The 26,033-nt window shown below is 38.5% G+C and overlaps 1 protein-coding gene across 1 annotated transcript in view; it reads left to right on the forward strand.

Moving 5' to 3' along the window:
• PCCA (propionyl-CoA carboxylase subunit alpha) overlaps positions 1 to 26,033 on the forward strand; it is a 300,689-nt gene that overhangs the window by 72,999 nt on the left and 201,657 nt on the right. Inside the window, exons 7-9 of the mRNA XM_075424221.1 lie at positions 11,566 to 11,697; positions 18,433 to 18,469; positions 24,317 to 24,395. Of these exons, the coding sequence (XP_075280336.1) occupies positions 11,566 to 11,697; positions 18,433 to 18,469; positions 24,317 to 24,395 (248 nt within the window). The remainder of the gene's footprint in view (positions 1 to 11,565; positions 11,698 to 18,432; positions 18,470 to 24,316; positions 24,396 to 26,033) is intronic.

Raw genomic sequence — 26,033 nt, forward strand, 5'->3', positions numbered from 1 at the left:
ATGATGGCTTTAATCTTGAGCAACTGTTGCCCCAGTCCCATCCTTCCTTTACTTGTGTGGTTTTTAGTGACTGCAGGGTCAGTATATGCTGACTTTGGTGGGAGACAGCATGTTGGTTTGGTGAATTAAACCTGGGTGGGGGGAGAATATAAACTAACCCACAAACAAATGTGTGCACATGCACTCTTTTGTTGTTGATATGATTGATTTACTGCTTGTTTAGCTCTTAACTAATGTTTATTAATGTGATTGACAGATTTATATTTATTTTTGAATAAATATGCCTAGTTACCATATGATGTTGTTTTTTTGAATGTCAGAAATTAAATCTAGAGCTGTTTAATGGCTCTCTTCTTGTGGGAAAATAACTCCAGTTTACTAACAAGATGTAGACGTTTCCAGTTTTCTAAAAGTGAACTCACTGGTCTGCTCTGCATCTTGTAGTGTAGCTCCTGGCATCTTTATTAACTCTCTCTGAAGGTCTTCAAAACAGTCTTTTATCAAGTATGTTTGAGGATGGCTACATCTACCGAAGAAATAGCACCTTGTCTTACATCAGTGATGGGAGCTATTTGATGGGAAGTAACTTAACCTTCATGTGAGGACAAGGAGGATCCTAAACTACACCAGCCAGTTGAGAAAAGGGAGCTGTAGGTGGGTGGAATGGAGTTATACGTGTTTAGAATTTGGTCAGGGTAGTGGAGTTAACAGTCCTATTTTTATGGACAATGTTGTTTATTCAGTGTGTTTTACGGTGTTTGAGAAATGACACTTTTCAGCATAGTCGTGTGCTTTGCTCAACTCTGTTTCTCCATATGAAGAGTGGTTATTAGGAAGATGATTGTAGGGTCACTTAACTCCCTGGCTATCAATGACAGGGTTCCTGTTGTTTTAACTCGTCAGGAGGTGTGAGCTTGGACAGTCATCTTAAGTTTAGTTTTGGCTTCTGAATATGCAATATAAATAATATTGGTCGTCAACTAACTTTGAAGCATTGTAGAATGTCTGGAAAAATACCAGGCTAATTTTTTCAACATGAATTTTTTTCTCTCCAGGTTCTGTTTTATTATTAAAGTGTGGGTTTTTTTATCAGTCACACAATTAATATCCTTTGACTGCAAACTCAGTGTAACATCTCAATAACACAGTGTTAATTTTTCATTACTTGTTGACTTTAAACATATTCTCCTGTCTATGTCTTCCAAAGCATTGCGAAGTGCACTTACTAATCAGGTTATGCGCTTGTGTTATGTATTCATTTGCAAAGCTTCATATGCATCTGTAGGACAGGAGAAATAATATGGCTGTATAAAGAATGTCTTGTGCCCATGCATTTTCTTGATTACTCTAACAGTCAGGTTTTTGAACTGTTGATACCATTTGTCTTCCTGCTGAACTTTCAGTTTGATAGTTTATGACATAGACAATTTTGTACATGTCATACACTTGGGTCCTTGGTAATGTGAGGTATTGGTTTGGCTAGAAGTGTGCTGTGCTGTTTCTCCCTCTCATTGCTCTGTCCTGCTTTTTCTCCATGAGTGCCTGTTTTTCATCGAGTAATGTATATTTTGTGTTAAACATCTCATTGAGTGTTCTCTGCCAAGCTGAAGACTTTTCTTCCAGACTGGAAGCCGAATGGCCTAGAAAATAAAGTGCTGCTAACTTTCTCTCCTGAATTTAGTACAGTAATTCAAAGTGCTTTTTTTCACTCCAAACAAATTAAAAATACCATGTAGGTTAACTCCTAATTTAGAAAGATGTTGTCAGTTAGGAGATCTAGTATTCTTGAAGAATAAATTGTACTTAATTGTATTCCGAAATAAAGTAGCTTAATAGTGTTGTTTGGCTGTTTGTCTGTGGCTCAGATTTATTCTTTAATTGATAAGATGGAGTACTATGTAGCACACCAAGCAAGGAATCTTTCTTACCTTACTAACGTGTTCAGGATGGCTTTGTGCAACACTGGCACATTATGTTTTAAACGAAGAGTTTGTGTTAAGGATTAAACAAATGCTGCTTTTACATCAGGCAAAAATCTTGTGTGGTCATGCAACTGATAGAACTTTTTTTTGTTGCATGAAAAATGAAATAGTCTTCACGAGGCTAGATGATTGGGAAGACTAAGATTACACTTGTTAGTGTTTGCCATTTCCTTTGTGCATACCTGATTTCTTCTCTTTATCTTCGTGTAATCAGCAGCTATATCCATTTCCAGGATCTAATTGAACGTAATGAAGAAAGAGGTTGGGCTGTTAAGCTTCCACATTCTCTGCTTTTTTGTACTGCTCATGGTGCTAAAAAGAGTTGAGTTAACATAAACCTGAGTAGGCTGTTTAACCTTTTTTTCTCTTCTGGAAATGTAGATGCAATAACATTTGCAGCTGAAAAGGCTCATTCGCAGTTTCTAATGTTTAAGGATGCAAATGAAGCATTTTCTTTTCTGTCGCCTGGAGGTGTTAAGCAAGGAAACAGAAAGAGGTTTCTAGGATTAGTTCCACAGATTCCTTTTATCATGTAAAAATCGAGGGTGGTTTCAATGCCATGAAGTGAAGAAAAGCAATATGGAAACCATCCAGGGAAAATTCTTAAGTTTCATTTGTTTCTCCCTAAATGTTCGCGGTGTTCACTACTGATATAGTCGAATACTCAAACTTTTTGCAACGCAGTAGGGCAAAGTTCCTGTGCACTGGGTGGCGGGGGTGTGTGTGTGAAATGTTTTATAGGTGATGAAGAGATTAATCATTGACAGTGGCATGCCATGCAAACTCCTGTATGTTCTGGTTTTATAGCTTGTATTTGAGAAATGCTTCTAAAAAGTTGGATAACTGCATTAGGGTTCTGGACAAAGACGTAAAATCATATGTAGACCATCTAAAGCTTTAAACTATTTTGAAGTGAAATTATGAAGTCAAACTTCAGCTTGATGATCTGATCCAAAGTGAACTTGTAAGTATAGAGCCTCAGAGGTGGGACTTGTTCTTCTCTCAGTGTCTTGTAGCTTTGAGTCCTCAGAAAAAGCTTCTTCTGTGCTTCTTTTCACTTGCAAAGATATGACTTGAAAACTGAATACCGTTTTTCCCCCACTTAGAATATGCACTATGAAATGTTTGGTTAATGAAACTTTTTAAATTTTAAAATGCAGAATTAAATCAGTACAAGCACATTTACCCTTTGTAGATACACTCTATGATAGTATGAGTTCACAGCTTGTATCTTGTTAAGGAAGGCGTCTACAGATTAGTCTGATTCTTACAGTTTTGATTTTGTAAACTTACCACTTCTGTGGAATTAAAGAGGAGATGACGTTAAAGTTTATTTAAAAGCTATTTTCTATGCAGCATTTGTGTTTAAGGTGAGGCTGACCATGTAGATTTATTGCTCCCTGGTGTTTATGCAGGAGGTCATGCACGTTTTCTGAAAGGTGCACGCTTTTTTGGGACAGTGGAGTTAAGTAGCCTTAGATTGTGTTAATACTGTTTCAGCAACTTTACCTTTTGCTGAAGCTGAGCTTTAGAGTAGTCTAATAGATTGATTTCTCTCTTCCCACCCCCAAATATTTGAATATACATACACAACATTTTGATAAAAATAATTATGCATATCTCTATATGAGATATGCTGTTCTTGCATTCTGTTTTTAGAGAAGGCACAATTGGGGCTTGGAGGAGGCCTGTGTTTGTTTGGTCCTTCAGAAGTTTGACTGGTCGTATTGGTGGAACTTAAAGATAGTATGTGGTTTTATGGTGACTGATTAATGTATTTTCATAGCTCTGCATAGTTTAAACTATACTTTGGAGACCAGTGTGAACAGATTTACACCAGGATTAAATAAATTGGAGATATTTCTTAGTATAATGGCTTAAAGGGAATTTGTTAACACACCTCCCTCTCCATTCCAGAGGTTAAACATGGAAACTAGCATCTGTGTTAGTTTATTTCCGAGTAAATTAGTGTATTCTGGTTTTCATTTTTTTAGTATTGCTGCCCAGCAATCATCTTTTTTTCTTACTTAGGGTAGTGGTTGTGAAAATGCTTTAGTGATCTGTAATTTCAGTTTTAAAAGTGAGACAAACTTCTTGAGGCTGTATTCAATTTCAGGTAAGGGATTTTCGTTCTGCTAGCTTTTCCCTTTCTAAAGAGAAAGCGATACACTGAAAGCATTTCTTCGGGGGTGCATCCCTACTTCAGACAGGGAGTACAGATATTTAAAATGGCACAGTATAGTGTCACAGGTGGTGACACAGCTGGTGTGGTGTGTCTGGCTCCTAAAAATGCAGTGTGTTTTGGAGCTAAGTAACAGTGAGTTTTTATTTTGAAGTAGAATTTGGAAGAAGCAATGAGGTCTGACAGGCTGGGCAGTACAGTTTTTCACCACCACCTCCTTCCTCTAGCAAGGTGTGTGGGTCTTTGTCACTTTCCCAATTGCCAATTAACCTTTTACTTCCTAGGCCAGTTGCTATCATGGTCTACCTGCTGCTGCTTGTGCAGCTCAAGGTGATTGTAATACTCCATCTCCTTCCCAAATCCTCCAACAAAACCAAAGCCAGACCTCCAGAAAGAACTACAGAAGCCAAAGGCAGGTGTAGTTAGAGAAGAAGAGCCCTTGCCCCTTTAGCATATTTATCCATCTGCTTATATCACATACTGTATTGACCTAAGGAGTGCTACGCTGCTCTGTCGTAAACCTGTACAGAAGGCTGTAGTTTGCTTTTCTTCAGTGTGGCTTGTTTTTTTAAGTACTCCTTCTAATGAAGGATGCTACTGTTCCTGGAAGTGTTGTCTTTTCTCTCTTTTGTGTGTGGGTAAGTGTGTACGTATTCTTAAGATCTTTTAGCTTCAAAAGTTCTGCTTATTTCTTTCTAAACAAGTTACTACTTTTGGTGATCCATGGCAACACCTAGCCATATTGCTGTTTTTAAGCCTTTTTCAGCTTAAAATAAGTCTTCATGGAATGAAATTCTCTGTTAATACTAAATTTACAGGTTGATGCCTGGACAGATCATTGGCCACTCCTATGTTCTTTATTCTGAGCCTTCAGAATAGCAGCAACAGGGCCCAGTTTTTTGAACTGATAGGTTGTTGCTTTGCATCTAGCAGAAAGCTTTGGGTCATTCTTTCACCTCCACATTCTGTTGCAGAGCATTTTACCAGTTCAGTATTTCCTAGGTTATTGAGTGGGCAATTCTTATAGTATATTTCCTAGTAAGATTCCTTCTCAGTGTTGAATGGGCAGGTCTTGTGTTGAGAGATGATCTGTTATGTCCCCACGTCTTTCAACAGACGTCAGTGTGCCTGGTGGTTGTGGCTTTTTTTAAATTTTTTTTTTTTGCTGGTAGGACTCCTGAATCTTGTCTGTCTTTGGATGTTTCATCTGGCTGCTTCAACTGGATTTTTCTGTTCTGCTTGGTTATTTTCTAGTTGTTTAAACCTCTCTTGGACCTTCCTTTTGCCAGATAGCTATTCCAGTGATCCTTGAGCTGTGCTGCTTATGTGCTTTGGTTTGTACGTGGCTGCAGGCAGCTGCATGTAGAGGTCCGTTCCCTTCTGGTGAGCTATGAGTCCCTGCTGTTGATGGGAGACTATTTGTGGAAGATTCCAGTTGTTCTGGAACTCTAGTACTGTTCGTGATTACGAGACTGCTTCTGCCTCTTCCCTTCTCCATTGGATCTGCCTCCTTGACTGGCTGTGTCAAGAGAGCAGACAAATTAGGGCAGTCCTTCCCCAGTACAACAGTGAAAGCATTCATCAACTGCATGCAAGCATTTCGTGGAAACCTCTTCCAAATTACCCTATGAAGAAAACTTGAGGGCTGGGACAAAACTCCTTTGAAAACCAGACCTGTGATAAGTTTCTACTGTAGTCCTTATCTGTGGACCTTCTTTTATAATCTTGTTCACCTGTAAGTTCTTGAGTAAGTGTGGTAAGTTGTTACCACGCTTGCTGATCTTGCTGTTATCTCACTGCAGTAGACTCTTGCTTCTGCTTCTCTTCTGCCCCAAAGTTGTTCCACTACTTGACAGCACATGCCAAAAAGCTGGTTCAGGCAGTGGCTTTGCTTCAAATTCAGCCATTCTGTGATTCAGAGAAGCAACAGCCTTTATTTTGAAACAACCCTTAAAACAGAAATGCAGACTTGAACACAAAAGTAGGCTGATATGGCAGCATGCAGCCCCCCCCCGCACACCGAAGAGCTTGAGGATGTACCTTCCCCCCAAAAGAAGGTTCTTGTTCCCAGTTGTATGCTCCAGCAGCTCATGTGGGCATTCCTCCAGTGCCTGTTAAGCTTCTCTGTTAGCTAATTTTAACTCACGAAAGCAATCGAAAACACTTCTCACAAAAAACCCCTAAGCTATTCTCTACCAGGTTGGTCAACTAGGTCAACTGAGGAGTGCCAGGGCCTGTCCTAGAGAAGGCAGGACTATGGGAAGGGGTGTGCAGGAGAGGAAGGAGAGAGAATGAGGGAAAAGTGGCTAGGCTGGCTCAGTTGCTCCTCTGGTCGCTCCTGACAGACTGCAGGTTCTGAGCCTACCCAGCCAGCGGTGCTGGGGTAAAGCCCTTTTCTCCCGAGTGAATTACTGTCACTTCCAGTAAGTAGCACCTTGAGTTTGGGTAGGCTTGAAGACATCAAATGTAAGTCTGAGTTTGAGAACATACAGTCCGATTGCTGTATGGCAACAGATCATTTGGCTTCTCCTGTAAATTTCCTGAGCTTGTTTAAAACCAGCTCGGTATTTAGATAGGAAAGTTTATTTTCAGCAAGGCAGAGCAGCTACAATTGCTCCTGAGGTACCTCTGTCCTTTCAGCCGTTGCTTCCTCTGAGATGGGGAAGCATTTTCCTATAGCTAACTGTTTCAGGTACCAGAGAACAAACAAGCACAAAGCCTGGATTATTACCAGGTATTGCTTCTGTGTGGTAAGATAATTATAGGGGCTCTTGCACCTGGAAGCAGCTGGGCACTTGGAGTGTGTTTTGCCACATCAGTGTGCTGTGAGTGGAAGAATCCTCTCACCAAATGATCCTGAAAGAGAAAACACCAGGTTCTTGGTACCTCTGTGTTTGTACACGGCGTACCCCCTTGTTGGTTGGAGCTGCTCATGTTAAGCTGCTGTTGTGTTCAGATTCAAATGTCTTGGCTCGAGAGGACACCAAAAAAGTGTCTTTTATTGTCCATAACTAATGCGGTAAAAGACAGAGGAAAAGTTTTAGTATCGCTTGTTTTGTCTAAAGCTGGGTTGGAACCGCTCAGTCATTTCCTGCAGCGCCGGGAGGCCTGGCAGTGAGTTGGCTGGTTTGCCGCATACTCGTAAGCCCGCAGAAGAGTGTATGTTGCCAGAGGAGCTGGTTGTGTGTAAAAGTTTATTATGCAGTTTTCCCTCCTTCAAGCTTTCTATGTTTAGTTCTGCTAATTCTGTCACTGAGGCTGAATCCACTACTGACTGTATAATACAGTAATTGTGAATCTCGGCATTCATGATTTCCAGGAGATGCAAAAGAATCTCCTCTTCTAGGATCAGTCCCTTCAGTTACCTCAGGTCCAGAAGAGTTTGTCGGATGGACAGGACCTTTCCAAATGTTGGGAGTATGGCGATTTACACTAGCATAGGTCCCTTTAGCCCACTCTGTTCCCAGAGCAGTCAGACATGGTTGACAAACTGTGGAGGTCACATGCAACCACAGACTTCCTCAATAGATTTGCTAAATCTTGCCTTTGCTTGTCCTACTTTGACATTGTTTAGTTTTTGCTATAGCTGGGGTCCTACATTCCCTGAGGGTAGAATAAGGCTTTTGTCTGGCTTAAAGGCGGGGGGGGGGGGGGGGGAAGAGAGAATGAACTGCTTGTGATTCTTATGGCACTACAATTAAAACACTATTGCTGCTCTCAAAAATAGAGGGTTGTTGGGGAAAACTCTTCAGTATGTACTCCTTAATCAAAGAAAGAACTGACTTTCTTGGTGTGGAATGTATTACTTTTTATTTTATAAAATATGCCTCATTGTTTGTCTGTACCTTTGATTATGCAAAGTAAGCAGTGATATGCAGGTCTCACAGGTATGCTTCTGAAGAAAATGCTGCTGCATGTTTATGGTGAAACTTGAGATGTTCCCTGCAGCAGAGGTCCTAGTGCTTGCTGCTTCACTGGCAAATCTGTGTGTGGACAGACTGTCATCAGGCACTGGAAGTTTTCCTTGCACAGTTTCACCACTTCTGTGTGCTTCATACACTAAGGATGCTAGTGGATGAGTGCTGATAAATCTTTGTGGGAGCTGAAGATGTTACCACCACATTATTTCTTATGGTCCATTTTTGACATTTTCAGTATCAGCCACTAGAGTTTTGAATGGGTTGTTTAGTACATTGTATGTGAGTATTGGCAATGAAGAAGCTGGGTCATGTTTCTGGTGATGAGCTGAGAAGCTTTGGCAGAGGGCTTGAGCAAGTGTCTTCGACTGATGGGGACTTAAATTATTGTAGCAAGACTTGCAAGAGTTTGGCTAGTAGTGCCTTAAGCTGGCAAAGTCTTTACTGTGAGCTTAGCTGAAGTTAGTTGCAAGTCGTATCAGAGAATGCACACCTTTACTATGAAAGAGATGGTTTGACATGTTGGCTGGAAACCAGCGGATCCCACTTGGTTTGTTAACTTATTTTTGATTTATGGACGTTGCAGCATGCAGAATTATGTGGTTTCAGGTATCTTGTGATATCACATTGAGTTAAACTATTTTGTTTCATATTTTGTTGCTGGGAAATAACTGGATGTGGTGATTGCCCCAAGTGACTAACCATGTAGGGGAATAGCTGGTGGTACTAAGCTGCTGCTTGTTCACAATCAAAGAGCAGTTCTGTGTAAGGTGCAAAGGTTCAGAGCAGTTAGAAGTGCATGTGTAGACAAGTGCAGTTTGTAAATTCTGGACATTAAAAGTATACATTTAAAAAAAAGACAAAAATATAGGTTGCATCAGGTGATATTTGCATTAGTGTAATGTGAATCTGCTGCACATCGTCTAGTAGTTTTTACTAAGTAGTATTGGTTGTATTCATGTAGAATATTACAGCTCTAAAAGATTCATGTAACCAGTACACTGGATGCAGCAGATTAATTTCTTGAAATGGCCTGGAGTGTTCCTTCTCAGGTGGTTCACGAACCTTTCCCGAACGGTGCTTTCCTCTTCTTATCCAACTATGTGCTTGGACAGGAGCAGGGAATGAACTGGGCACCCTGAAGGTCCATGCCACAGGTCAGTGAGAGGAGACAGTAAGTCAAGCAAGATGTCCCCTACGTGCCTTTCACTGGAAAGGTGCGTGCTTGCTGATGCCATGAACGTAATTCCCATCCTCTCCTGTGACCTCCAGTTTGAATGAAGGTTTTTGTATTTTCTGCTAGAAAAAAGTCAGAGGGGGAAGAAAAATATCGTAAGAGTGAAGTGTTGGATGGCAAGCTGGAAGTCTTGGATAGTCTGTCAGGGCAGCAAAAGTTTTGGACCCACTATCTCAATGACATCTGGAGGTACCATGATTTTAACGACAGATTTTGAGAAGAGAGTGGGGAGAGGAAACAATACAAGGTGAAGTTTGAAGTGGCATTGATCAGGATGCAAATGCCAATGTTATGGCAGAAAGTGTGTGTAAGTGAACCTCTTCCACAAAGCTTTTTGGGATTGGAATGCAGTCAGGTGACAGAAGGGAACTCTACCCTACCTCCAGTTGTATGCAGGCACCTATTTAAAACCCACTTGTTAGGAGGGAATAAAGTATCAGTTTTCAGGTTGTAATCTACTGTTGTTTCTGAAATGGTCAGCTCCAAACTTCTTGTCACTGTGATTTCAAACATCAACTCCTTGCTTCTGGGTTGCCTTCTCCTTTAAAAAGTGAATACCTTTAAGGTTCAAATCCTTTGGCACTATAATATTAATAGATCTACATCCTCGTGTCGGTCTTCGTAACTCCTCCTCCCTTCTATTGCAGTCTTCCCAACTAGTGATTTTAAGACAGCTATTCATCAAATGACGATTACTGAGTTGCTGAGCTAATAAGCCTACTGTAGTACAGAAGAGGTGGGCCGAGATAAAAACCCAGATGGTTCATTGTGAGTTGAAACTAACAAGCCTTTGATGTAGCTGAACTGATGCTCTCTGCATTTGTTTTGAATGTCTTTGCACGCAGCTTCCTAGTGTGTCTGTAATACTTATCTGGTCTCTTCTCTGTTATCTATAGCACCCTGTTAGCTGGGATGATGGGAAGTTGTCTACACAGCTTCTGCTATTACACTCTTCCTGCTAGGAAGCTGCTGACAGTGAAAACAGTGACTCCCAAGCACGTTGGGAGCTCTCAGCTCTTACAAGATCGTAAGCAGGAGGACATTGTTCCCCAACTTAAAAAACATATTTTTCCTGTGTCTGTTTTGTGGCCATGTACTACCATCTCATGAATACATAAAGCTTCAGCAAATTACTTTTTGTTGTTAGTGACTATAACTATCTGGCAACCCTAACATGTGCAGCACAAGTGTATTTGAGAAAGAAAAAAACATTAAGACACAAATTCTGATACAAGAAATGGAATGTTTGCCATTATGTTAGTGTTGATATTAAGTAAACTGCCCATCAGCTGGAAAGAAGTTGTTTTTAAGCATTTTACAGATGTCTTAGAGTTGGAGGGGGAAAAAAATGAATGAAACAGTTGGAAAAATATGTGCAAGGCTAGTATGCTAATTCTTTTGATGTTGTTTTCCTATAATACAAAAGACGTTAAGTTGCCTGAAACATGCACGTACTCACTGATGCTTCAGTAACTTTCAGTGAAACAGTTCTGATAGAGCTGCCTTTAGCTCTGTATAGTACTGACCCTGGAGAGGTTTGAAAAAACGTCTGTGTACTTGATCACTGAAGTCTATTGCTGGCATAGAGAAACTGGAGGGGGGAAAATGCAATTTGGTGTTCTACCTATGTATTAAAGTATTACAGTTAAAGTATTCAATTATTTTATGTTAACCTATTTCCACATTAGTATTGGAAGAGAATTGCCTGAAATAATTGGGGAAACATTATTTCACTTACTACCTTATTTTCAAGATCTTTAAATATATTGAGCAAGAGACTGCACTTTCGTTTTGATATTTCGTCAAGGTCTGGTTTTAGGAATGCATAATGGAATTTTCAACTGCATTACGGTTTAGCAAGCACATCTTTCTAAATCACTTGTGGTTATTTAAATGGTGAGTTAACTAGCCTCTGTCTTCTCAAGGGATGCTTCTAACTTTCAAGCTGGAGTACTTCTAATTTCAGCTGTTTTTCTTTGGCCTGGCTTTCATTTATACAAATGCTAATTATAGGAGCTTTGAATCTGTGTGTGGACATAGTTTCGCAAGGTCACACACATTTTTAATGAACTGACTGAAATGCTACTTATATATTGCTAGGTTGTTACATACACAGATCGCTGTCTTCTAAACATAATTTCATTAATTAGTTCAAAAAAAAGAAAAAAATAGTAACAATACCTGTATAAAGCTGTTTTTTTTTTTTTTGTTTTGTCTGCTATATTTCTATTTTCATTGTCTTTGCAGGCATCAGAAGGTGTCACCTTCATTGGACCTGACACACATGCTATTCAAGCTATGGGAGACAAGATTGAAAGCAAATTGTTAGCCAAGAATGCAAAGGTCAACACGATCCCTGGTTTTGATGGAGTAGTCAAGGTGAGAAATCATTGAATTACTGTCTGCCCACTGTAGGAACAGTGTCTGAATCGAAGTATACCTGTTGAAGGTCTGACACTGAACGTAATGATAATTTCAGCTTTTTTCAAGAAGATGTAATTCAAAATGAGGTACATGTTTTTACTAGCAAGAGAGTTTTGGAGAAGAAGAGCAAGTCCTTCGTAATGAATGATGTATTAAGGAATGCTTCTATGGAGTCTCTAAAAATGTTTTGCTTTAAAGTTAACATGAAGGCAGGTCAATGTGTTAAATATCAGGTGTGGATTTGAGTATCTGCACATGTCTGTACTCAGGTCTTTACTTCTTGTTGGCCAAGATCTTGAGAGCCCTAGGTTAACAGTGAAATTTGTTACATGGTATGGAGTTTCCGTTTTACAGTCTGTGCTGATGGTGTAGATTTCCATGTGTTGCAAAACTTGGGGTGAGGGTGGGGGGCAGTTGGTGGCTCTTTGTCAGAATCTACAGCTAGTGCCCTTCTGGGGTTTTAAAGGAATGATTTCCAGTAGTTTTCTAAAAATATTGTGGCTGTTGCTTTATATTTTATAAGGTGAAACAAAGTATGTTTTGGATTATTTTCTGCTATAATGATTAAGTACTGGGCTCTCAAACTTTCCTGTGTGTCTTAATATGTTGACTGTGTTAATGTAGGTAAATAACTTTTTTCCCCTTTAAAACCTTCATTTTATACACCTAAAACTTAAGTGTATTATAAAACGTTTACCTCCTGGGTTGAAATTTTTTATTCTTGACAATTAAAGTTAGATTTCTTCAAATAAAATTTGAGTAAAACTTCGAATTGCATGAAAAAGTGAAAAGTTTAACACACTTTAACGTAGTTCAAGAGAAAGCTTTTCAGGTTTTATTTATGACAATTGATATTGCCCTCTGATCATCATAAGTCTTACATGATGAAATAGTAAATGTCAAGGTGATTGGGAACAACTGAATATGTTGATGGAATGCAGACTGTATTTTAAGGAGCAGCATACACCAGAGCAATGGTGTTCAGTATCTTGTCGGCTAAGTTGGATTTTAAACTCTGCTAGGAGGAAAAAAACCAAGCCCTAGTGAATGAGAAAGGTGGATGGAGTGCAAAGGGGCTAAGCCTCCACAAAATTATCTGTTCCAATGAGGATGCCTTGAGAACTTGGCTAGTGAGAGAGAACGATAAAATGAAATAGCTGAGGTCAAAATGCACGAGAGAATTCTCAATACTTGTGATGGAAATGCCTGGTGTGTGTAATGCCTGGCAGTGGGATGTGCTGCAACAGGTAAAAGTGCAAAGAGTTGTTTCTCTTCTCGAGGGCTCTATATGAGTGTTAGGCTGGCATTTGTGGCAATGCTGAAGTCTGGCAGTGGTAAGTTGAATGCAGGATTGCTTCAGGTTTTTGTTGCGTGTTTTAGCAGTGCTTGTGTGTGTGGTCCCTTAGCGCTCATAAGATTAAACAGCAGCCAGCTATTGAGCACAAGATCCTCTGTTCTGTCTGATATCCTGTATGTTCTTCTAGAAATCCTGAAAATAACTTCTAGAAAATAACTTCTAGAAAAACATCTAATTAGGAGATAACTTTGCATTAGTTATCTAAACCCCACAAAACTTTTTCTAATGAAGAATCAAATACTCAAAATGCTGGTTTTATCGCTGTATCGAGTTAAAACTTATGCAAGGGTCGGTTACTCTGCTAATATAAAGAAACAAACCTGGCAAAGTAGGATAGTGGCTAATAAACAGCCATACAGCTAGTGAAACTGGCTACTTACCTGTTTGCACTGGTTTCCAAGACCTTTAATTGTGCTGTTTTTTGACAATTATCTGAAGTTCCTGACACAAAATTAATAAATGTAAGCGATCTGGTTGGCAATCACCTATGTGCAGTGATAGTGTTAACACCAAGTGAACTGGAATGCAGGATTGAGTTGACAACTCCCATCCTCAGCTATCGAAAGGAGCTATGCAGTAGTTGCTTAGTCCTGAAATATCCATATCGTATCAGTTTCACATACCTCAGCCTTGCACTAGTTCTGATTATCTGAAGAGTGTTGATGAAAAAGAACAGGAGATTAAAAAAAAACACCCTGCATTGTAACCACCAAATAGGAAAAAAAAGAGAGTCCACAGTCATTGCCAGTGTTGTTTCCATCAGAAAGGGGAGATGAAAATTTTTGGTTAATCAGTCCTTTGGTTACCAGTTCTAGGAAATAAACCTTCTGATAATTGATATTCTCATCCTTGCTATGGATCTAAATATGTGCCTGTGTTTGTCCTCTGATCTCCTTCCTGTGATAATGTCTTTTGCTTGGATGAATACCCAAGTAATTAGATCATGCAGGATGCCTGATCTTTGGTTAGAGCTTGATGTACTACTTTGCCAACTCAGACAAAGACAGGAAGGGCAAAGCTCCATGGTACCAGGTACAACAAGAAGAGCAACACACATGGAACTGGAGACTGTATAGCATTTCTGCTGTTCTGTGGGAGGTCTGTTTTGGTCAGTTATGAAGCTTTCAAAACTTTTGAGGGCTCTCTTTCTTGAGAAATAAAATTTTTAAAGGTCCCAGGAAGGAGTTAAATGTCTACTTGATATTTGAGTTGATTAGAGGTGGCTTCATTTTTATAGTGAAGTCTAATAAAAGCTGGAAGAAAAGTGCATTCATGCCTCTGACAATGCCAGAAGTTAAGAAAGATCCGTTGCTTGCGTTCTTTGTGGATGAATAGTTAAAGCAAACATAGAGTAACAACTTCTAGTGCTTCATTATTCAACTCAGGACTTCACTGAAAATCTTTGTTACTTGAAGAGTTGTCTTTATCCAGCACTTGTTAAATAGTGCTGCAGATACCCTTTATTCGTGAAGGACCTGTGTAAGTGTTTTTCTCCTCTTTTGTTGCTTAGCACTTACACTTAGTAGACACTGGAGTTGCTAAGCTTCTGTAATATCCTGGAGAAGTTGCATGCAGAAAAATTACCAGTGAGTAGAAATTGAATTAGAAATTTAAGAGAAGGAAGCCCTTCAACAGTATACTTAGGAACCTAAAAGGACTGAAGAGCAGGATGCTTGGCATAACACACACAGCTAACTATTCTCATACAGGTAAATGCTGTAGCAAATATGAAACTGAGAATGGAAAGATGTGGCATGAGAGTGGAGAGGGTAGTTTGACCAAGAGTGATTTTCTTCTCATCGTTGCTTCAGTTTCTCAGTTGGCTGGGGCAAGGGTTATCCAGTCTACACATTTAAGGAACCTGATTCTGGTTTCTAAAATTTGTTTCCTAAAGCCTGGTTAGGAGAGGTAGTGGTAAATAGTCTTAATCAAAAGAGTGGTGTTAGTCCATGTGAGCAATGGCTATTCTAAAGTTAGAGCTGAGATGAGTAAAGAGGAAGAAGTGACAAGAAGAAAGTGAAGGCTGAGTAATGAGTATAAGGAGATGCTGTAGTGAAAACCTGGCAAAGGAATGGCAAGGGAAGAAGTTTTATGTTGTTTCACCACATACAGCCACTTTGGTTTTATGGCTGGTAGAACACAGCTGGATGTAGACCCAAAAGATTAATGTTTTTGAGTGTCTACTTCGTTCCACTGACGTCAGCAGACATGTTGAAGGTTTTCAGCAAGGCTGTGAATTTACTGTATTTAAGTTTCAGGCATCTGTTTTGGCTGTAGTCTTGCATTGTGGTATTGACACTGGTACTAAATGATCATTGTATTGCTGGAGAGGTGGTTGGAGACTAGACATGAACTGGAGGTTCTCTAAGCCCGACACCATCAGCCAAGAAATCTACTATGTAGTTTTCTATAATTAATACAACGTTTTACAGCTCTAGGAGTCTCTTAAACAGCTTTATCCTGGCATTCCTCTGCATCAGAATAGTTTTGCCTTTTTGTCTCCACCTACTGGTACCTTGCAGAGAGGCGTTTACATGTAATAAGAGCTTAGAAACTCTTATGCTAAATGAGTATTTTATGTCTTTTTACCTTAATGAAATCAGCCATTTGTGAAAACACTACAACATCATTTTATAACTTACGATTTTTACAAACTTGTACTGGTACTTGAACATTTTTATTTGTGCAATAAAAGGTGGTGCTAAAATTATATATTTCTTTACAATCTCTAGTTTATTTTGGGAAGACGTCTTGATAGTGTAGCTAATATGCTTTTGGAGGAAGCAGCAATAAATCATTGAGGGCTTTTGCTTTTAAAAAATAATTCAAAAGACTTTTAGTAGCAGTGTGGTTTTGTGCATTTTGCACATACGGACTTGTGTGTTATCAGTTTTTTGCCCCTCTATAGTAGGTGTTGTGTATCATAAGTTCTTTGCACCAAAAATCTAAAATAACTGTCCTAACTTTTTATGAGTACTCAAACTGCTGCTGTATTTGTGTAATCTGCAAGTGAAATGTACGATACTAAACATGTACTTTGTTTGGGAAAAAGATCAAAAGACTTACCAGAGATTTCAGTATGTCAGTTGTTTATTAATTTTTTGTTTATTAGCTTTTCTCTTTAAAGCACGGCATATTTTTGTTTTCTGTTTCAGAAACCCTCTTTGAAGGCTGAATAATTTGAATATACATAGATTTTTTTTTTTCTTTTTTGTAACTTAGAGTTTGGGTTCTAATGTATTAGAACTGTAAAAGAAACACAGATGTTGAAACAGTGTAAACTAATAACTGTGCTGGGCAGATGACTTCAGTCTGTTCAAGCCAGTACTGAGACAATTAGTGCTGCTGAAATGATGCCGCTTATTACTTAAAGTTGTTGTATGCATGTATAAAAATACAGTGGCAGCGAAAAGTTCCCCTGTAATGATTAGCGGCTTGTCTTCCTGTTGACTGCCATGTATCAGTTAGCCACTTGTTTGCAGGTAACTAAGTGAAAAAAAAAAAAAAAAATTACCCTGTTTGTTTCCTCCCCTCTTAATTCTATTTTGCAAATATATGAGTGAATTTGCAAGAGAAAAGAAATGTAAAAGTTTCCTTCTCGACTATAATCGTGGCTCTTCATCAGTCATCACTCTTCCTGCATTTTGTTCAAGAGGCTCTAATTGTCTGCATTTGGCAGGTTTAACACTTCCTGACAGAGAGGCTATTAAGGGGAAGTATTCTCGCATAACTGTCACAGGCAGGAACAAAGAACCTTCAAACTCAATGTGTGGAAACCACTAACATTCTTAAATGACCCTTTTCATGCATTTTATCCCTTTAAGCTGAAATTTGGAGGGTGCAGGGTCACGGAAAGCAGCAAGGTGTAATAAAACAGTAAACCCTGATTTTTTTTTTTTTTTTAATTTTTTTGGGGGAGGGGGAAGTTTTTTTTGCTAGATTTATCTCTTGGCTTAAAAACAATTGTTATTTGGAAAAATCTCATTAACAGATGTGACTGGAGTAAAAAGACTTAAAACTGATGTTGCTTTCAGGACTGCTTTGAACTTAACAAGCACCGATTTGTGGAGCAGACTAGCTAATGAAAGGAAATTAAATTTTCTGACAACTTCCCCTGCCAGCCCTCTTATTCTTCATGGGGCTGTTACTAGGTACTGAAGACTTTTAAAGAGGATTTTGTTTTATTATCGGACATAAATGAACCAGGTATGAACATTTCTTCTGTATTTTTTTAAAGTTCTGACCTGGGTGCTTTTAAAATGGATTGCCTTGAAAGCTTTAAAAATATCAGGTTTCATTTTAATGTTCATAAGTCAGCCCCCATAGTTTCAGACACACTTAGCAGCTGGTGGTTTCCAGACATTACTGCCTTCCATACAAATTTTTTAATGCATGTCATGGAATAGTATAAATATCAGCAAATTTAGATGGAATTTTCAAACTTCACCCATGTCACCGTAGGTTAGTTAACCCTTTTCCTTTCTAGTATTGTATAAAGGCAATATATTTGTAGTAGTAGAAGAAGCTGGAATTAACTACGGCAGAAGAGATTTGGTTATGAACAAGTAAGCAGTTCGAGTATTTTGTTTTTTATTCTCTGGGTTTCCTAGTACTTTTTTTCTCTCCCGAGCTATAGTAGTATGAGTAAGCTGGAGCAATAGGTGCATCAACAAAAGGATTTTTCTAATTGCCATACGCTAGTCACGTGGGGACTCTTAAATGGGAACAATTACGTGAATCTTCTCATTTCAGACACAGTTTAAAATGATGCATTTAAGGTTCATTCTGTCTTTAGAATGAAAAACTGACAAAAGTGAAGTGCTTGTGTTCTTTCTTCAGCAGACACAACCAGTTTGTCTTTAAAGAAGTTCTGAAAGATTTTTTTCTGAACCCGAATCACTCCCAAACAATAGAGAATCAACTCCCCCTGCTGACAACAGCCAGGAAAACAGGAGAAATACCTGCGAGGCCAGAAACAAGCTGGCTGTGGACAAACTTTAACGATCTGATTTATGGTCCATTATTGATTGTAAACTTCTAAATTCTAGCATTAAATTCCTGCAACTGCAGAAAATCTTTCTGCGATCCTGGTTGTGTTTCCTGTCAGCTGATTCCTCCTTGCTTTGAGTTTCTCAGTATACTAATGATGAGGTAGAATTTACATTCCACTTATGGTATTAATTTTACATTCCTCTGGCTGAAAAGGGTCAGAAGGTTGTAAAATCAAACATTAAATGAATCAGAGGAGACAGTAGTGCAATATATGACTGCCCTCAGGACACGGTGCAATGGCTGATGGGATTAACGTTGGGTCTCATTTCCTGCTTTTACAGGATGCAGATGAAGCTGTCAGAATTGCAAGGGAAATTGGTAAGTTCTTAAATTAGCTATGGTGGGATTTGTGTGCCTCTCAGCAGACGTGGTTGACTAAATTGAATGTGTAATAAGTAATCCCTATAGAACAAATAACGTTTTAATAGTGTTTAAGTTCCCTGTTGCCTATAGGACTGGAAGAATCTAGGCATCAACGCGCTGTCTCTTAAATCATAACATTTTAGTTTTACAAACTGGACTTTACACAACAAGTGCAGCCATGATTTGTGGAATGCATGTAATATGCAGTCATGAGTAGTTCACTAAAGGAGTTATTTCCAGGTATATCTACAACTGGACATGATAGTCAAAAGTTAGGCATGGTACGTTTATCTGTGTATGGAGACTGACACTAGTGATGTTACGATCTTCATTCTTCATCACTGTGTGGACTGCAGTTAACTTGAATATCATCCAGACCACCAGCCTTTCTTCTGTGCTTTCTGGAATAAAGTTGCTATTCAGCTTCTGAATATCTTTCAAAATGGTGAAAAGAGCAACCAGCAAACTGTCTGGGACTCATTTTGGTGAAGGTTAAGTGTAATATATGTTTAATGAGTTTTGGCTTTTATTTACTAAGGCTTAATATTAGGGAAAATATTTAACCATATGCTTGAAATTACACACGTTCTTAAACGCTTTCTAGAAGAAGAATCTAATGCAATAAGAGATTTTTCTTGGGATTTTTTTTGCATTTTCATTTTGAGAGAGTAGCCATGAGAAGCTATTTAGGTTCACAGATATGTAATTCAAAGGATGTATCTGCATTTGAAGCCTTTCTTACTGATCTAATGGCAAATACATCTCACCTGTGTCAAAAGCTATGGCTGTACCTTGTGTTCTCAGGTTTATATTTCTCAAATAGAAACTGGGACTTGCGCTGCTGCATATTACTTTTCATCAGTGTAATGCCCTGCCACTTAGAGTTTAAGTTAGGGTTTTTACCCTGCACTGGTTAACTGCCCTGAGAACCCTCAGTGCAGGCTTGGCTGGCTTTTAGGTTGACACAATTGAAGTCAGCATTTCTGTGAGTCAGCCTTTATGTCTCTGTTGGGAAATCAAATGATTGCTGATCACTGTCGTGGGAGCAGAAACAAAAGGAAGAGGTTATCAACAAAATTTGGAACAGTCGGAGGAGAACTGTAAATAAAATTGGTTTTAGTCCTTAAAGGCATAGTATTATGATTTTATTTCAGTTCAGTATTTTTAAAGCAGTTTTGATTAATGTAAGTTGGAAGACATGCAGTGGCTTCGCAGATACCCTTTAAAATGTATTCGTGCCTAATTTTCTTCTGAGTTCTTCTGGTGTTCTGTTGACTGGTTCCTGTCTTTGATATTGGTAGCACTTTGGAGGTCATTATATCAAGGCAGTCTTAAATCTGTAGATATTAAAGTCAATTACAGACAGCTGGGTGGTGCTTTATCTAGGTGGCAAATATTTGAGACAAAAAAGGCTTGTGCTGTGCCATATAGTGAAAGAAAAATGTTCTTTCTGGCTTTTTTCCCCACCCATATTTTCAGAAGTTGATCAGTTTGGTTAAGCTTCTGTCCAGTCATGACCACTGATCAGAATAAAACCCAATTATTTGTAATTTCAAAGGATCTAAAATAGGATGAAATTAAAGGGTCTTATGCATATAATGCATTTGTCCTAATATGTAAGGTCTTTGATATGCAGTTGAATAATTTCAGGTTGTTTTTAATTTCACTTATGCAGAGCCTCAGTCTTCCAAGAATGCTTAAGTAATCATAAGAAAAGGAAAAAAACTTAATTGTGGGTCAGTGCTTAAAACTCTAAAACACTGTCATGTTCTCTTGCTGCCTGCTTTTTTTCCTGCTTCTCCCTGCTATGTTCTGTCTCCAGTAGTAGTGGAGCATGGCACTTCAGGGTTGGGACACTGCCTTTACCTGTTTTGGTGACTATTATTTATGGATATAAATTTTGTAAGTATGGGAGTAAAACCTACACTTTGCCCCTCATTTGGGATGTGCTCTCCCAAGTTGTTGAGAGAATGTGACAGAGATAGTAGGCTAAATCGGGAACTGGAAGAAGTTCAGGCACAAATTGCTGTATAGGCTCCTTTCTCTAATAGTCCGAGTAGGCTGTTCTTCTCTTTTGGTCCTTTCTCTAGTGCTTAATGACGTTAGCTCTTTTCCCATGCTACTTTTAAATCTGTTTGTAAGTTGTACATAAGAGCTGCTGGCTTCTTGATTCCTGAAGCATTGATGAAACTCCAGAAAGTTTTACTTTTCAGTTTGAAAGGATTGAACAACTATGAAGTGCAGGCACTTCTAAACTAAACTAAATGAAATCCTATACAAAACTGAAGAGGTGAAAACCATGTTTTTGTTAGGTGTCTTTTGACATGGGTTTAGTTACTACTAGCTTTTCAGTAATGGATATTGAAAAGAATCTGGTAATGCCCCATGCAGTATTGCTGAAACTGATATTGCACAATGCATTCTGTGGTCTACTACCTGCAACTTCATAAAAATGGTTAAATAACACTTAAAACCGTGGTGGCAAGGGGCAGGATCTAACAGCTGTGGGACACCAGAAGTTTGTTTACTCTTTGTATCATTCACATTCTCAGAATAGCAACAGCCATGGAAACAAACCAGTCCTACCTCAGTAATACATATTTAACGGCAAAAGTATGCCTGATGGTCTTCAAATTTGACAGCTTTTTACCTTCTTGCCTTGTAAGACCTTTTTAGATTCTTCAGATGTCACAAGAATGTAAAACTATAGTAGAAGAGTTTTAATTTGTGCATGCAATTTTAATTTTACGTAAATTGGCACCTAATTTGAGGGAAGGGTTGAAAACCTAACACCTACTCAAAAACGTGTCTGTTTTGTGAGACTCTTCATTGCTGTTGTCATGGATCCTTATAAATGCTATTAGAAATTGTTTGAATGCCTCTCCCTTCCCACAACTAAATCAACCAATCCATGTAAGGATACTTCAGCAATTTTGATTGCTGCTGAACAGCGCAAAAGTGGTTAGGAGAATGATGATCCTGATCCCAGCATCCTGTACCCAACACATGTGCAAAACTTAGATTCTACAAAGCCTTCTTAGCACAGAAGTTCAATACCAGTGCTTCAGTACTGGCCAAAGAACTGCTATTTAGCTTAGCTCAGTGCTCCAGAGAGCAAGTAGTCTGTACAGGCATGTTTGAGCAGAAGTTCAAGTCCTCTTATTTTGGGAGGACTGGGTAATCGTCATCCTAACTTGTACAGGTCTGTTGGAAAGATTTTTTTCCTTCTCAATCTAAAAAGCTGTATGTATGTTTTCAAAAGAGACCTCGCTGATTTTTTTTTTTTTTTTAAAACTATATTGTGGCTCTCTGGAATCTTTAACTGCCTTGCATGCAAGTATGCATATGTAAAAGGGGGGGGAAGCAAAGTGGTCCTACGCTTGGTGAGTGATACCAGTAACTGATGTATCCTGTCTGATAATTTAACCATGTGAGTTTGATATATGAACTCTTATATTCTGTAGCTTACAAAGACTCACCAAGGCACACAGCCAACATGCCTATTTTGCTGTTGAAACGAAAGAACAGTAAATTAGGACTAGACTCTGCTTACAGAATTAAAATCAGCAAGCCATTCAAGAGACTGATATTGTTAGACATAAATTGTTAGCATAATTGATGATGAATTTTTCAAGTATATGTAACACTGAATAAGATAGATTAGGAGATGGAAATTGCCATAGTAAGTTTGCCATAATAAGGCTTAAAACAATGCTTATTTCAGAATTTCAGGCTTGCAGCCTCTTGAGTTGGAGAGAGTCTCCAGCTGGTGATAGTGTTGCCAGAGGTGTAAGTTCATTAGTGTTACCCACTTAATTCTCATTTCTTGCATGAAAATCATACCAGGTGTGCTTTTTGCTTTGTCTGAAGATAGCCAGTGACACATCTACGATCCTGGCAGTTGCCAGGGATCTGGAAAAGCAGCTACGGCATGGATAAATTGTACTTGTGTAGGTATTGTGCTTACTGCATTTCATGAAAATGAGCTGAACTTCACTCTTCACTGCACACAATCTATTATTTTGCACATGCCATTTTATCTCTGGGATCGTAGAGGGCTTGAAAATACTTAGTATAGTTCTGGATTGAACTCTGACTTATCCCATACCCCTCTGGGCAGCGTCACATTTCACAGGAAAATGTAAGAGAGACTCTAGTGAGCTTATTTGCATGGCCCTGTTTGGTCTTACCCTGATACCTGGTTGCTAGAGATTACTTTAGACTCTAAAGCATGAAGTTTTATAGCCTCTTGGTCATTCCTGCCTGTAGGAACTTGATTTGTCCTCCACATATGCTTATCTGTTACCTTTCTGCAGCTTTCAGCCACGTGAATGCTCTGTAGCACGGGGTTTCACAGTCTAATAACATGTTATGTTGGAAACTATTTTATTGATTTTTGCTATTTCTTTGTGCATTTAATGTTCTCTTGTACTGTTGCTGCTTTTCTGCCTTCCAATCAACACTACTGTTTCTTATGTTTGTATCATGCCTTTTTTTTTGTCCACTTCAATCTTCTTAAGCAAAAGGTTTTCCAGATCTTGCTGGTTTTGATTATCTTCTCCTGAATCTCCTTTCAGTCAAATGACTCTGGGGAGGAGTTGGGCTTACTGTATCACTGTCACTTGACAGAGCAAGAGTAGATCTACATTCCAGAAAGAAACTGTAAATGTTAGTTACACATATGATAGCAGACTTGACAATTTCTATTGCAAACCATATTCAAATGTCCCTTTCTGTCCCCAGTTCAAAGCCTTTTATAGAATGTGTCTTCAGTTTGCGAGGATTGATGGATTCTTCTTGCCAGACAATATCAGCTGGTCTGATATTTGGCTTAATGTTATGATTTTCATTAAACATACTGGAGACCAAGGGCTTGAAGAATTTTCTGCTATTCTAGAAATTTCAAACACTATCTAATTAGATCCTTAATTTTCAAATTTCTATGCATTGATGTGGGAGAAAGAAGTTCACTGATATGAATAAGAACTTGTTTTAGGAAGTTGCTTTGAATTAAAATATTATACTACAAGATAAACAATCATTACTAAATCTACTTTTAAATTGTATACTTTGTTACTGTACTTTTCTAGCTTTCAGAAAAATAAGGTCCTGACTCATACCATATTGAGGTATCTAGTTCTGAGAGTAAAATATTACCACACAATGGTATATACACAATGCCATCAGATTTATGCTGCTCATTTTTTTTTCTTACTACATGTCAGGTTTTTTTTTTACAATAAAAAAGGATTTTCCCCAAAGTGTAATCTGTTTTCTGTGATCCTATTACATAATACCTGAGCAGCACAGCTCTTGAGGTGCTCTGTTATTTAAAATGTACTACACCAGAAGTGTTGATAAGATACAGGTTTGTTTACTGAATCTCTTGACTAATAGTTTATGAAGATCTCCTGTTTATTTTTGCTAGTAATTTTTTTTGAAAAATGTTATCACAGCTATAGCTGATTTCAGCAATAACAAAGGAACAAAATTTTGTTTCTAAAGAAATGTAAGCTTAAAAAGGTCAAGTGCCTTTATTCATAAATCACTTTGTTACTTGGGAATAATTCATTAAGTGCTTTTTTGGTATCAATGAGATGAAGACAACCTTTCTTGACTTCAGAAATCACTGCACTGACAGCTAAGTCTTGAAAAGAAAAATCTCTCCTCTCCCTCCAAACAAAGCATTTTAATAAACGAAGTTATTGTCTACTGACATTATTGGACATGTGGTCAGTTGTCATGTTCCTCTGAGCAACTGAACAAAGTTTGAACTTCTGTCTAATTGTTCCCCGCTGTTAGGCTACCCTGTCATGATCAAGGCCTCAGCAGGTGGTGGTGGGAAAGGCATGAGAATCGCTTGGGATGATGAAGAGACCAGGTGAGATGCTGTCCAAAAGCTTGCCTTGATGAATGCTGCAGTTACCAAAGTCCTATTAAGCCACTGTGAGCTGACAGTTGAGCAGATATGAAATGTTAAATGGAGAAATAGGATATTATTTGGTTTTCTCTCTTTCCTATAGCGAGTGGTGTACTTTGGGAGTTTGCATGTGTCTATTTAAAGTTATTTTTTGTCTAAACCTTACAAAACATGGTCCATTAATTTGAGTAAAAAATCAACACCAAGAACTGCCTTTAGTCCAGTGACAGACTAAATAACATTTTGCTGTATGCCTTTCAGAATGCTGATGTATTAATTGTCTGTGTGTGAGGTGGAATACTTACTGGCCCTGATTCTCAAAGATTAATGCATGCCATTAGTTCTGTTCAAGTTGGTGAGACTGATTACCCATGTGTGGAAACACATACGGTGTTTCCAGAATGTGCTCCAATAAATAGCATACTTCTGTGTTTAAAATATTTGTCTCAACAAATTATTGTGCTTTTGCCTGTTTGAAACAATGTTTGTTTAAACACACAGACATTTTCGTGTCTCTTAGTGGCTGTCTGAATCCTGAACACTTCAAGATGCTTTGTTATTGACTGGAGAAGTTTTACAACCCATTCTGTGCTGATACTCTGGCAGTGAGGAGCCTGGTTTCAGCGTGCCACTGATGTTACGGAAAAACACGTTTTGGGATTTTTCAAAGACTTGTAACAAAAAGCCCGTTTGATCCAAAATTAGATAACTTTCTAAACGTTTTCCTTTCCGCGTGAAGAGAGCAGCGCTTATGCTGGAATCAACTCAAAGTATGACTCAAACGTCATTAGTTGAATTTAGTCACCTGCAAGATTTCCCTGTCATTCTGTGTTCCCTATTAATTTTGGTTTGTCAAAACCTTAAAGCTGGGAAAAAGAACAGTGAATGGCTAGCAGTTACACTTTAGATTTAAAGGAAACGTGGGGGTTTTTTTCTGTACCTTGCTACCTCTAGCCCATTTATATTCAAATCTAAATAGGAAAATAAGGTTTTGCGCATTGGAATGAAGAGCTAGAATAATCTGCTTTTGTACAAGGATACTTTGTTCCCACTGCTTTAGAATCCAGAATTACTGCCTTGATCTTGTTCAGGCAGCAGTTGCATCTGTTGGACTTGAAAGGAAGGCATTCATTTCTTGTTTTGCTCAGAAAGGAGCAAAGGAGCTTGATAAAAGTAACTGTTTAAAAATCGAAAACTGGATCTAAAAATCATGATTGCTAATTTGTTTTGGAGAAATGTTGTGGTTATTGTTTAGAAAGTCACCTGATAGAGCTGATTGGTATCCACAGAAGCCAGCTAGGGATGTTCTTTTTTGTACATTTGCATACAAAATTAATTTAGTGATATTACTTCGACCCAGTGATATTTAGTGATGTTAGAGATGCTTGACTTATTTGTGGAAAGCCTTTGAAATACCATTCAGCTCCTTGTAATTTGCTAGTGGTGCTCTTATAATAATCCTTTTGGTTAGTTATCCAAGCCTGGTCTTTACCGTGTAATTTTATAGAGTAATATCTAAAAAGTTCTAAGAAAAAGAACACCTAGACTAACAGATCAGCACTAGTTATTGGTCTTAGATCAAGGAGAAATGCTTATTTT

This window comes from Opisthocomus hoazin, chromosome 1 (assembly GCF_030867145.1).
Source record: "Opisthocomus hoazin isolate bOpiHoa1 chromosome 1, bOpiHoa1.hap1, whole genome shotgun sequence".
Classification (NCBI taxonomy): domain Eukaryota; kingdom Metazoa; phylum Chordata; class Aves; order Opisthocomiformes; family Opisthocomidae; genus Opisthocomus; species Opisthocomus hoazin.